Raw genomic sequence first — 14219 nt, 5'->3', positions numbered from 1 at the left:
TATTTTAGTGTTAGTGATGCTTCAGTATTTCATCTTTCTGATTTTTTTCCTCTCCCCCAAAAGCTTTATTACATATGTGTATGTTTTTTTTTTTTTTTGAGACGGAGTTTCACTCTTGTTGCTCAGGCTGGAGTGCAATGGCATGATCTCGGCTCACTGCAACCTCTGCCTCTCGGGTTTAAGCGATTCTCCTGCCTCAGCCACCTGAGTAGCTGGGATTATCGGCATGTGCCACTATGCCCTGCTAATTTCTAACGTCTCACTTAATATATATGTGATATCTTTGTTTTTGCATGTTGGCTTTTGGAGATGTCTTAATTTTTGTTTAGAAAATCAAATGATCTTATGACATTTTAAAGAAGCATTGTGAGCCCTGACCAGTATTTGTAACTGGAATAATCTTCAAAATGCTCCTGTCAGATTTGTATTAGCTATACTGATTTTTTTAGGCTGGTTAGGATCATTTTGAAAGTGCTTGTAATAAATGCCTCTACCTACATAGCCTCAATTTTTCTCCGAGTCTAGACAAGCCTTATAAAAATAGACATTAGTTTCCAAACTCAGATCAAACGTAAGTGCTGTCAGACCGCAAGGTCCGTGGATCTGTCAATGTTTATTTTGCCCCTTGCTCTATAGAAAGCTCCATGTGTTGAAATTTTAACTAGTTTTTAGAGTCATCTCAATAAAGATGAATTAGTTGTATCCTGATATGAATGTGTATTATTTCTAGGTTCTTTTTTTTTTTTTTTTTTCAGACGGAGTCTTGCTCTGTCGCCCAGGCTGGAGTGCAGTGGCTGGATCTCAGCTCACTGCAAGCTCCGCCTCCTGGGTTTACGCCATTCTCCTGCCTCAGCCTCCCGAATAGCTGGGACTACAGGCACCCGCCACCTCGCCCGGCTAGTTTTTTGTATTTTTTAGTAGAAACGGCATTTCACCGTGTTAGCCAGGATGGTCTCGATCTCCTGACCTCGTGATCCGCCCATCTCAGCCTCCCAAAGTGCTGGGATTACAGGCTTGCACCACCGCGCCTGGCCTATTTCTAGGTTCTTAAATGTAGTTAGTGGCTGCTCATAAAAATCTGAATATTATTTAGGCATTGGTTTGTGTGGTGGTGGCTTTGTCTGCACAGCCCTGTATAAAATTACCTCATAATATCTATTTATAGGTTCAGAAACTGACTCTGAGTCTGAAGGTCTCATTGTACTCTTTTTTCTTGAATAAACAGAAACTACCTATAAAGTGTTGCATATTATTAGGATTTATTGCCTAACACAATTACTCCAAGAAGCTAGCCTCTCAAGAAATTCCTATAAAGACGGCCTTTTTTTTATAGGATTGTAAAGTGGGTTTAAATTGTTTGAAAAAATATATATTCCTAACTGCCATGTAGTTTCTTAATACCAATCTCACATTCTTAAGTTTTTATTTCTCATCACTGAGAAGGTGAGGTGGCCTTTGTTACATTTATTCTTTTTTTCTCTTTCAACAGGGGAAAGTGCAGTGTTGCCCTTCTGAATGAGACAGAATCAGTATTGTCATATCTTGATAAAGAGGTAATTCACAATCATACTTGTTTTGTTTTTTTCCCCCTTTATTTCACATGAAGCTCTTCCCTTGGAATTTATTTCTTTTTGTACAAAAGTATTATTCTACCATCATATTAATAGCAGTATTATGGTAGAAGTGTAATGACTAGAATGCATTTGGGTAAATTTGATTTTTCTGGTTATCTGAGATAAGGGTTAGCAAAAACTTCTGTGTCTGTTTTTCAGTTGGTAATGAAAGACATTATAGAGAATGGTACATGGATTTAGTTGATAGTGGATGAATATTTTTGACTTTATGAAATTAATGCTTTAGTGTGCTTAGCTCCCTTTATGTTTTGTTTTTGTTTTTATTTCTTGAATAAATGGTTTTACTTTTAGACTATTTCCAGATGAGATTTTACCATTGGTGGTCTGCTTTCTGGAATCCTAATAAATTTTGTCAATTAAAAATATTTTTTACTAAACCTTAACAAGAAATGTAGTTAACAAGTTGAGATAGAGCATACGCTTCATTGAAAGGAGGAAATTCTTATAACCAGAATATTTCATGGTATGCATAGTTTTAGGTGACATTTAAAGCAGTGTTATTTGTATGGTGGGAAACATATTTTAGTGTTAGTGATGCTTCAGTATTTCATCTTTCTGATTTTTTTCCTCTCCCCCAAAAGCTTTATTACATATGTGTATGTTTTTTTTTTTTTGGAGACAGAGTCTCGCTCCGTCCCCCAGTCTGGAATGCAGTGATGTGATCTTGGCCCACTGCAACCTCCGCCTCTCGGGTTCAAGCAGTTCTTATGCTTCAGCCTCCTAAGTAGCTGGGATCACAGGTACCTGCTATCATACCCAGCTGATTTTTGTGTTTTTGGTAGAGATGGAGTTTTGCCATATTTGCTAGGCTGGTCTTGAACTCCTGGCCTCAGGTGATCTACCTTCCTCAGCCTCCCAAAGTGCTGGGATCAGAGGCATAAGCCACTGTGCCTGGCCTGTTTTTTTTTTCTTTTTAAATCTTAAATTCACATGTTGCCCATTTATCTCAAATGAAGAAAATATAACAGAAAAAGTTTGATACAATCATGCAGAACCCATTATACATTAGAAAACCTAATAGGAAATAAGAAAACTAACAGGAAAATACATATTCAAAGCAGAAAAAAGGCTTATAGACTTCATAACTTACCTCTGTAAAATTTAGATGATAGACTTGTCATTAGTCTGTCCAACAGAATGGATTATAGTATGGATAATGATAGTGCCCAGAAATTAGCATTATTTCACAGAAGCAGAAAGAAAAAGGCAAAACATTCAATGCATTTCATTGTATTAAATTTTTTTTTTGGCCGGACGTGGAGGTTCACACATGTAATCCCAGCACTTTGGGAGGCCGAGGCGGGCAGATCATGAGAGCAGGAGTTTGAGACCAGCCTGACTAACATGGTGAAACCCTGTCTCTACTAAAAATACAAAAATTAGCCGGGCCATACAAAAATTAACTGGGCGTGGTGGCACATGCCTGGAATCCCAGCACTTTGGGAGGCTGAGGCGGGTGGATCATTTGAGGTCAGGAGTTCAAGACCAGCCTGGCCAACACAGCAAAACCCCGTCTCTACTAAACATACAAAAATTAGTCAGGAGGTAGTGGCACATTCCTGTAATCCCAGCTACTCGCAAGGCTGAGGCAAGAGAATTGCTTGAGCCTGGGATGTGGAAGTTGCGGTGAGCCAAGATCGCGCTACTGCACCTCCAGTCTGGGTGACAGAGTGAGACCTTGTCTAAAGAAAAATAAAAAATAGACATTGGAGAAGGGTGAGGATTGAAAAATTACCTATTGGGTACAATGTTCACTATTGATGGGTACAGTAAAAGCCCAGACTTTACCGTGACACAATGTATGCATATAAGAACTCTGTACTTTTACCCCCTAAATATATAAACACTTTAAAATATTGAGATTGGCATAGTTGAAGACGGTAACCCAAAGAATAACTTTGTAATTATCATCCTTTACTTTTAACTCTGTGTTCTTGAAATTGGCCTGTCTGGAACCGTTTCTTCTTTTTTTTACGACTTCTATTATAAACCAAACATATTTTGAATATTTTCCCATATCAGGACATACAAATCTAAGGATTTTAAGCAACGTATATGACCCAAATAGTCATTTCATCTTATTATATTGTAGAGTATGGCAAGCTCTTGTTTTTATTGGAGTAGCATGCTAATAGGTTTTACAGATAACAAGTAACCTGAAGTATCTCTGCTTTTATTTATTTATTTATGAGACGGAGTTTTGCTCTTGTTGCCCAGGCTGGAGTGCAATGGCGCGATCTCTCGCTCACCACAACCTCCGCCTCCCAGGTTCAAGCCGTTCTCCTGCCTCAGCCTCCCGAGTAGCTGGGATTACAGGCATGTGCCACCAAACCTGGCTAATTTTGTATTTTTAGTAGAGATGGGGTTTCTCCATGTTGGTCAGGGTGGTCTTGAACTCCCAACCTCAGGTCATCCGCCCACCTCAGCCTTCTAAAGTGCTGGGTTTACAGGCGTGAGCCACCATGCCCGGCGTATCTCTGCTTTTAAATCTGATGGTGGCTGCGTGTAGGGGCTCATGTCTGTGATCCCAGCACTTTGGGAAGCTGAGGCAGGAGGATTGCTTGAGCCCAGGAGTTTGAGACCAGCCTGGGCAACATAGTGAGTGCTCATCTCTATTAAAAAAATAGAAAAAAAAATCTGATGGTGAGCCAATGGCAATAACTTCAGTTACTGAGTAATATTTATTACTCATGTCTTTAAAGCAAAACAAAAAATCAAACACTTCTGATTACATAGTGATCATCCCCTGTAGCTTTGTTAATTTTGTTGTTGTTGTTGTTGTTTTTTGAGACGAAGTCTCACTCTTGTCCCCCAGGCTAGAGTGCATTGGTGCAATCTCGGCTCTCTGCAACCTCTGCCTCCTGTGTTCAAGTGATTCTCCTGCCTCCGCCTCCTAAGTAGCTGGGATTACAGGTGCCTGCCACCATGCCCAGCTAATTTTTCTATTTTTAATAGAGACAGGGTTTCACCACGTTGGCCAGGCTAGTCTCGAACTCCTGACCTTAGGTGATCTGCCCGCCTCAGCCTGCCAGAGTGCTGGAATTAAAGGCATGAGCCACCGTGCCTGGCCTAAGCTGGTTGTTTTATCTATTCCTGCAGATTTTTTCTTTTCCTTAGATAGCACTTTAACAATATGCATAAATTGTCACGTATTGGTGTTCCCCCCCTTTTTTTTTTCTAAACAGTTTTTTTGTTTAAATCTTTTTTCCTGACAGTGAGCAATGAATAAAATACAGCACAGAATTTCTCAGTGAATGGAATAACTCTGTTTTTTTCCCTTTCCCCTTATCACAGTATGTAAGAGGTCCCACAGGAGAGACTTTTACTGTCTGACAGATTATCTTTTATTTGCAGTTTCCTTGGCTGGGGCTTGGTAAATTTCTGATAGTAGGGACAGGTCCTTCCAGGATATAATACAGAGAATTGGGCAGCAGATGATCTTTGGGATCATAGTGGGAAGCAGAAGACGGGACTTTGCTGGTTCAGATAATCTCTAGTGGTTATATGGAATTCAACAAAGGACTGGTGCCAGGTCATTTTGCCCATTAGGCTCAGAAACAAGGACATACGAGCTTTGTAAGGGAGGACCGGAGATTTTGGTGTGTATGCTGCCGGTGAGCGTGTATATAGCTATGTTTGTATATCTGTCTATACATACGCATGCCTCAGTACTTAAAGAACTGTAGAATTGCCGGGCGCGGTGGCTCAAGCCTGTAATCCCAGCACTTTGGGAGGCCGAGACGGGCGGATCACGAGGTCAGGAGATCGAGACCATCCTGGCTAACATGGTGAAACCCCGTCTCTACTAAAAAATACAAAAAACTAGCCGGGCGCGGTAGCGGGCGCCTGTAGTCCCAGCTACTCGGGAGGCTGAGGCAGGAGAATGGCGCAAACCAGGGAGGCGGAGCTTGCAGTGAGCTGAGATCCGGCCACTTGGGGGACGGAGCGAGACTCCGCCTCAAAAAAAAAAAAAAAAAAACTGCAGAATTATAGTTAATACATGTTTAATTAAATATTTACAAAGTGATATTATTATAACAGTAAACCACACACAAGTTCAACTCATGTATAGTTTAATGTGAGATATGTATACCTTTTAATCTTTTGACTAAAAATTGGGTTGGACATTACAAAAGAGTACCTGGTATCTGTGAAGTCTTCCCTTCTGTTTGGTGTGGACTTCAGAAGTTTATAAGATGATTTGACTTTAGATGTCTTACCTTGGTAGTTATGGTTTAATTTTGCTAGCTTTTGAAACTCTGCTTTAGAGAGTGAATGGTTTTCTTTTAGACTAAAACAAATAATAGAACTTTATAATCTACTTTGTTTCAAGCTGTTTCTTTTTGGCTCGATTTAATTTTGTACTGTTTTACATGATGACAGTAACACCGTGCTCTCCTTAAAGATTTATGAGTTTATTCACCAAAATGAAATTTTATATACTCTCTGGGGTTTATGTGTTCATTATAGTGACATTGATTTTAATGCTTTATAAAAAGTAGAAGGAGTTAAGTATACCTACATATTTTGTCATATTTTTCAGGATACCTTCTTCTACTCATTGGTCTATGACCCCTCATTGAAAACGCTATTAGCTGACAAAGGTGAAATCAGAGTGGGACCTAGATATCAAGCAGACATTCCAGAAATGCTGTTAGAAGGTATGTTTTTCTGCATGTTTGCAGTTCTGTGAAACAAATGTATCTTGAAACTCAAATATACATGTCCTCATGTGGAAGAAGCAATGTTCAGGGCAAAGTCTAAAAGTTATAAGCACTTGCAATTTTACTGTTCTTTGTAAAAAATAATGAATAAATAAATAGAGATGAGGCCTTTCTATGTTGCCCAGGCTGGTCTTGATCTCCTGGCCTCAAACAATCCTCCCACCTCGGCCTCTCAAAGGGGATGCTATTATGGGTGTGGCCTGGCCAGCACTTCCAATTTTAGAAGTACAAAATTAGCTCATTTTAATGTGCTTTGTTTTTGCTATGCTTCATGTATATCTAGCTTTTTAAAAAATTGAAGGTTTGTGGCAACCCTGTTGAGCAAGTCCTTTGGTGCCATTTTTCCAACAGGACAGTATCTCTGTGTCAAATTTTGGTAATTCTTGCAACATTTCAAACCTTTTCATTATTATCTGTTACGGTGATCTATGATCAATGATCTTTGATGTAATGGTTGTAATTGTTTTGGGGCCATGAACTGTGTCCATATGAGAGGACAAACTGAATTGATAAATGCTGTGTATTCTGAGTGCTCCACCAACTGTCCCTTCCCTGCCTCTTTCTCTCTCCTGGGGTCTCCCTATTTTATGAGTCACAGCAATATTGAACTTAAGCCAGTTAACAACCCTGCAGTGGCCTGTAAGTGTTCAAGTGAAAGGAAGAGTAGTATGTCTCTCACTTTAAATCAAAAGCAAGAAATGAAGCTAGTGAGGAAGGAATGTCAGAAGCCAAGACAGGCCAAAAGCCAGGCCTCTTCCCCCTGTTAGTCAAGTTGTGAATGCAAAGGAAAAGTTCTTGAAGGAAATTAAAAGTGCTACTCCACACTCCAGCCTGGGCGACAGAGCAAGACTCTGTCTCAAAAAAAAAAAAAAAAAAAAACTACACCAGTGAACACATAAATGATAAGAAAGCAAAACAGGCTGGGCGCAGTGGCTCGCGCCTTTAATCCCAGCACTTTGGGATGCCACAGCAGGTGGTTTACTTGGGACCAGGAGTTCGAGACCAGCCTGGCCAACATGGTGAAACACCGTCTCTACTAAAAATACAAAAACTAGCCAAGTGTGATGGTGTGTGCCTGTATTCCCAACTACTCGGGAGGCTGAGGCAGGAGAATCCCTTGAACCTGGGAGGCAGAGGTTGGAGTGAGCCAAGATTGTGCCACTGTACTCCAGCTTGGGCAACACAGTGAGACTTTGTCTAAAAAAGAAAACAATAGCCTTACTGCTTTACTGCTGATACCATGGAGAAAGTCTTTAGTGGCCTAGATAGAAGATCAAACCACCAGCAACATTCCTTTAAGCCAAAGCCTCATCCAGAGCAGGGCCCTAACTCTCTTCAGTTTTGTGAAGACTGAGAGGTGAGGAAGCTGGAAAAAATTCTTCACTATAACATAAAAGTGCAAGTAAAGCAGCAAGTACTGATGTAGAAGCTGCAGCAAGTTATCCAAGTCTAGCTAAGATTACTGATGAAGGCTGCTACACAAAACAACAGATTTTCAATGTAGGTAAGACAGCTTTCTATTGGAAGAAGATGCCATCTAGGACTTTCATAGCTACAAGCTTCAAGGGACAGGCTGACTCTCTCATTAGTGACGAATGCAGCTGGTAACTTGAAGCCAGTCCTCATTTACCATTCCAAAAATCCCAGACCCCTTAAGCATTATGCTAAATCTGCTCTGCCTGTGCTCCGTAAATAGAACAACAAAGCCTAAATGACAGCACCTCTGTTTACAGCATGGTTTACTGAATATTTTAAGCTCTCGGTTGAGACCTACTGCTTAGGAAAAAGGATTCCCTTCAAAAACTGCTCATTGATAATGCTCCTCATCATCCAAGAGCTCTGATGGGAATGTACAAGGAGGTGCATATTGTTTGCATGACTGCTGACACAATATCCATTCTGGAATCTATGGATCAAGGAGACATTTTGACTTTCACATTTTATTATTAAGAAATAACATCACCTAAGGCTATACTTCCCATAGGTAATGATTCCTCTGATGGATCTGAGTAGTCAATCGAAAACCTTCTGGAAAGGATTCTCCATTCTAGATGCCAGTAACAATTGTAATTGATAGGAGGAGGTCAAAATATAAACATTAATAGAGTTTAGAAGAAGTTGATTCCAACAGTCGTGGATAACTTTGAAGAGTTTACGACTTCAGTGGCAGAAGTAACTGCAAATATGGTGGATATAATATGCAAGAAAACTACAATGAGAGTGGGCCCTGAAGATATGACTGACTGAATTGCTGCAATCTCATGGTAAAACTTGGATGGGTGAGTAGTTGATTCTTATGGATGAGCAAAGAAAGTGGATTATTGAGATGGGATCTACTCCTGGTGAAGATGCTGTGAACACTGTTGAGATGGCAATGAAGGATTTGGAATATTATATAAACTTAGTTGGCAAAGCAGTGGCAGGGTTTGAGAGGGCTGTCCCTGTTTTTGAAAGCAGTCTACTGGCCGGTGCAGTGGCTCACCCCTGTAATCCCAGCACTTTGGGAGGCGGAGGTGGGCGAATCATGAGGTCAGGAGATCGAGACCATCCGGGCTGACATGGTGAAACCCTGTCTCTACTAAAAATACAAAAAGTTAGCTGGGCGTAGTGGTGGGCACTTGTAGTCCCAGCTACTCAGGAGTCTGAGGCAGGAGAATGGCATGGAACTCGGGAGGCGGAGGTTGCAGTGAGCCAGATCACGCCACTGCACTCCAGCCTGGGCGACAGAGCGAGACTCAAAAGAAGGAAGTCTACTGTAGGCAAAATCCTATCGAGCATCACATGCTACAGAGAAAAACTTTTTTTGAGACAGAGTCTCACTCTGTCACCCAGTGAAGTACAGTGGCACAATCTTGGCTCACTGCAGCTTCCGCCTCCTGGGTTCAAACGATTCTTGTGCCTCAACCTCTCGAGTAGCTGGGATTACAGGCATGTGCCACCACGCCCGACTTTTTTTGTATTTTTAGTAGAGATGGGGTTTTGCCATATTGGCCAGGCTGGTCTTGAACTCCTGACTTCAAGCCATCTGTCCACCTTGGCCACCCAAAGTGCTGGGATTACAGGTGTGAGCCATCTCCCCACCCCACCTGCCTCCCACCCTGCCCCCCACTGCCAGCAGTCTTGGAATGTTTTAACCAGAAACAAGGAATGCCTTTCCCTTTCTTCAAGGCTACTTCTGGGTATTTGTTTTTACATTTTATAACTTGGTAGTTTTCTTTGTTAAGTATTCATCTCTAACAAAAACAACAGATTTATAGATTTTATTGAAAAATACCATATTTTTCATCATAAATGTAGAAGCCATTTTGGACTCTTATTTCAGTCTGAAGCATTAAAGCATATCCAGAATGTTTCTTTTCACTTGTAATCAGGCAACTGAGTAGATGCAAGGTTTAAAGAACCCTTCTTTTTTTGAAATGGAGTGTTGCTCTTGTTGCCCAGGCTGGAGTACAGTGGTGTGATCTTGGCTCACTGCAACCTCCGCCTCTCAGGTTCAAGCGATTCTCCTGCGTCAGCCTCCTGAGTAGCTGGGATTACCGGTGCCCACCACCACACACCCAGCTAATTTTTGTATTTTTAGCAGAGACAGGGTTTCGTCATGTTGGCCAGGCTGGTCTCGAACTCCTGACCTCAGGTGATCCACCTGCCTCAGCCTCCCAAGGTGCTGGGATTACAGGCATGAGCCTCTGCGCCTGGCCACCCTTCTTTTTTCTAATGACTATATTTTTGGGGGGGAAGGAGTGGGGATACCAATAGGTATACCAGTAATTAACCACACTTGAAATGGTCATTGCCATCACAGAAACTTCCATATGTAGCTAGTACCTGATTGCAGGGAAGTTAAATAGTAGGACATATTATATTCAAGAACAGATGTTTAGGATTTGCTGGAATCCATTCTTCCTAAACCTTTTAGTACTCCTGAGTGGGTACATTTCCACCAGTGGCCAGATTCTAATTTGCATTCGCATGGAATGTAGAACTGGAATTAATATCTTGGGTAGGTGGCAGCAGCAGCACTCTGCCAGGATATGTTACAGGCTTGCTTTCTTTGTGAACATGTCTTAATGGATACTAAGAGATTGTTGTGGCATTTGCCTTGCTAGGGAATAAATCTTTTTGTGGCTTTTCGATTTTTAAATTCATTTATGGCTACCCATCACCTAATAAACTCTAGAGATCTGAAAAGAAGAGTATGTAGTTTAGAAATGAAAGTAAAGGCGTCTTTTAGATTTTACATCTTTCACTGAGTTTGAATAAATCACCTAGAAAATTTTCCATAAAAGAGATGAGAAGTTTTGAGTCATTATTTAAATGTATTGTAACATTGGAGTTTTAAGAAAAAATTTGTTTTACATATTAAATTTAAATTTCAACCTTTAAAGTATGTTATAACAACATTAAATTATTAAACGAAAATGACTCTAGGTTCACAAGTTTGGGTAAATCCTGACTATACTGTGTTTTAGTTGAGTAACCTTGGGGAAATGATTAACCCCTCCAAGTTCCCGTTTCTCTTTAAACAGGGAATGATAGCGTAGGTGGTACATTCTGTCGTTGCGATGAGCAAATGAGGTAATTCTTGTCCTGCAGCTAGCACATGCCCAGCTGTTACAGTCCTCTCCCCCGGCCTCTAGTAATACTCATTTAATAGCTGTTATCTGCCGGGTGCAGTGGCTCATGCCTGTAATCCCAGCACTTGGGGAGGCTGAGGCGGGCAGATCATTTGAGGTCAGGAGTTTGAGACCAGCTTGACCAACCTTGGTGAAACCCCATCTCTACTAAAAAATACAAAATTTAGCCGAGTGTGGTGGCGGGTGCCTGTAATCTCAGCTACTTGGTAGGCTGAGGCAGGAGAATTGCTTGAACCCAGGAGGCAAAGGTTGCAGTGAGCTGATATCGCGCCACTGCACTCCAGCATGGGTGACAGAGAGAGACTCCCTCTCCAGAAAAAACGCTATTATCACCAGTCATACTGGAGTGTTCAATAATTAAATTAGTGTATCTTTTGTTACGTTGTATGCACTTAAAACTTGTATAGGCCGGGCGCGGTGGCTCAAGCCTGTAATCCCAGCACTTTGGGAGGCCGAGACGGGCGGATCACGAGGTCAGGAGATCGAGACCATCCTGGCTAACACGGTGAAACCCTGTCTCTACCAAAAAAAAATACAAAAAACTAGCCGGGCGAGGTGGCGGGCGCCTGTAGTCCCAGCTACTCGGGCGGCTGAGGCAGGAGAATGGCTAAAGCCGGGAGGCGGAGCTTGCAGTGAACTGAGATCCGGCCACTGCACTCCAGCCTGGGCGACAGAGCGAGACTCCGTCTCAAAAAAAAAAAAAAAAAACTTGTATTAACTCATATTCTGTTGGCGAATAGGAAAATGTTAGTATAGAGTAAAAATTGTGTCAGTTCGTGTGTGACCTTCCCCAGCAATAAGGGAAACAAGTGTTCTCACAGGTAAGGAGAGTTTAAGAAAGAGCAAGTGGAAATTTTTACAAAAGTGCCTTCCTTTGATTTAAGCAGTGGCTGATTTTTGTGGCCTGAAAATCTGAGGCACTTTCCACTATGTTAAAACTATGTGGGGAAGCTTTGAGTTACAGATAAAGAGACTCTGAAGATATTTCCTCCAGTGTTTGGGGGAAAAATTGCATTCTAGATTCGATTTTTAATTTATTTGAAGCTATAAAAAGGGACCTACAGCTCAGTGGAAGAAGCATGAATCCAGGGTTTAAGGAGCTAAAAGATCAGTGGACCTTTATGCTTGGTGCAAATGGCAATAGAGATTTAATTGTTTTATTATGATTGTTAGTTTTTTTGGAATGCTCTGGTTACTAACTTTCTTAGGTTTTGAGAGTTTTATCCTAGTTTTTCATAAACGTTATTACCTTCAATTGGTAGTTTTGCAGAATATGAACGTCTTAACAATGTAGTGGATAGTCGTCAACTTAGAAATACTGACCTATAAGAATTGTTTAAGCAGGTATTGATTGCCATCATATAAAACAGCAATTTTCAGCCATAGGGCAATTTTGTCCTCAGGAGAATTAGACAATATGTAGACATTTTAGTTGTCAAGTCTGGTAGAGGCGGTGGAGGTAGGAAGGGGCACCTAGTGGGGAGAGGCCAGGTATGAAAAATTTATAGGGACATAGTAACCATTCAATAAATGTTAGTTAATATTTACATAATTATAATACTACATACATTTTCAAATATAAATGATTATATGGTCTGGTCTATTTCTGTACATTTGATTGTGTTTGTTTTTATGGTAGTACATACAGTATTATTTTGATTACTGTTGCCATATATTATAATCTTATCCAGATGAGTTAATCCTTTCCCTTATTTTAGAACTATTTCATTTGTAGATATTCAAAACATTTTATATCTACTTCCAAAACTAAATTCTTTTTTTTGAGACGGAGTCTTGCTCTGTCGCCCAGGCTGGAGTGCAGTGGCCAGATCTCGGCTCACTGCAAGCTCCGCCTCCCGGGTTTACGCCATTCTCCTGCCTCAGCCTCCCGAGTAGCTGGGACTACAGGCGCCTGCCACCTAGCCCGGCTAGTATTTTTGTATTTTTTTGGTAGAGACAGGGTTTCACCGTGTTAGCCAGGATGGTCTCGATCTCCTGACCTCGTGATCCGCCCGTCTCGGCCTCCCAAAGTTCTGGGATTACAGGCTTGAGCCACCGCCCCTGGCCCAAAACTAAATTCTTTTATGGCCATGCATCACCTAATGACAGCAATACATTCTGATAAATGTGTCATTAGGCAATTTCATTGCTGTGCCAACATCATAGAGCGCACTTCCACAAACCTAGATTGGTACAGCCTACTAAACACCCAGGCTATATGGTGTAGCCTATTGCTCCCAGGCTACAAACCTGTACGGCATGCTACTATACTGAATACTGTAGGGAATTATTACACAATAGTAAGTATTATGTGTCTAAATATAGCTAAGTATAGAAAAGGCATTGTAAAAATACAGTAAAAAGATAATAAGTGGTGCACCCACTGTGTGGGGTACTTCCCGTGAATGGAGCTTGCAGCACTGGAAATTGCTTTGGGTGAGTCAATGAGTGAGTAGTGCGTGGATGTGAAGGACTAGGACATTACTGTAGACTTTATGAACAATGTACACTTAGGCTATATTAATTTTATTTAAAAATTATCTTCAGTAATAAATTAACTTTAGCTTACTGCAACTTTATTTTTTTTTAACTTTTTGACTCTTCTATCATAACACTTAAATATAAACACTATGAGACTCAAAGAAGAGCCAGATGACATAAGTTTTTAATACCGCCATCCTGAGGTTACCAAAAGAATAGGGAATTGGTGCTGGGCATGGTGGCTCACGCTTGTAATCCCAGCACTTTGGAATTGGAAGGCTGAGGCTGGCAGATCACTTGAGGTTAGAAATTCGAGACTAGCCTGACCAACATGGTGAAACCCCATCTCTACTAAAAGTACAAAAAATTAGCTGGGCGTGGTGGTGCATGCCTGTAGCCCCAGTTACTTCAGAAGGCTCAGGCTGGAGAATCACATAAGCCCAGGTGGTGGAGGCTGCAGTGAGCTGTGGTTGTGCACCACTGTACTCCAGCCTGGGTGACAGCGAGACCTTGTCTCAAAAAAAGAAAAAAAAAGAGGCTGGGGTGCGGTGGCTCACTCCTGTAATCCCAGCACTTTGGGAGGCTGAGGCAGGTGGATCATCTGAGGTCAGGAGTTCAAGACCAGCCTGGCCAACATGGTGAAACCCCGTCTCAACTAAAAATACAAAAAATTTAGCTGGTCGTGGTGGTGGGCACCTGTAATCCCAGCTACTTCAGGAGACTGAGGCAGGAGAATGGCTTGAACC

At 41.4% G+C, this 14219-nt stretch overlaps 1 protein-coding gene across 3 annotated transcripts in view; it reads left to right on the top strand.

Moving 5' to 3' along the window:
• The window catches only part of MTA3 (metastasis associated 1 family, member 3), a 204990-nt gene that overhangs the window by 87557 nt on the left and 103214 nt on the right, over window positions 1-14219 (top strand). For all 3 annotated transcript variants that reach the window (XM_011935914.1, XM_011935915.1, XM_011935916.1), the window contains 2 exons: window positions 1490-1553; window positions 6178-6295. In XM_011935914.1, the coding sequence (XP_011791304.1) occupies window positions 1490-1553; window positions 6178-6295 (182 nt within the window). The remainder of the gene's footprint in view (window positions 1-1489; window positions 1554-6177; window positions 6296-14219) is intronic.

The sequence above is a fragment of the Colobus angolensis genome, unplaced genomic scaffold (genome assembly GCF_000951035.1).
Source record: "Colobus angolensis palliatus isolate OR3802 unplaced genomic scaffold, Cang.pa_1.0 Scaffold15, whole genome shotgun sequence".
In the NCBI taxonomy this organism is placed as follows: Eukaryota; Metazoa; Chordata; class Mammalia; order Primates; family Cercopithecidae; genus Colobus; species Colobus angolensis.
The sequence above is the reverse complement of the archived record's forward strand: the minus strand, read 5'-3'. Positions and strand labels throughout refer to the sequence as shown.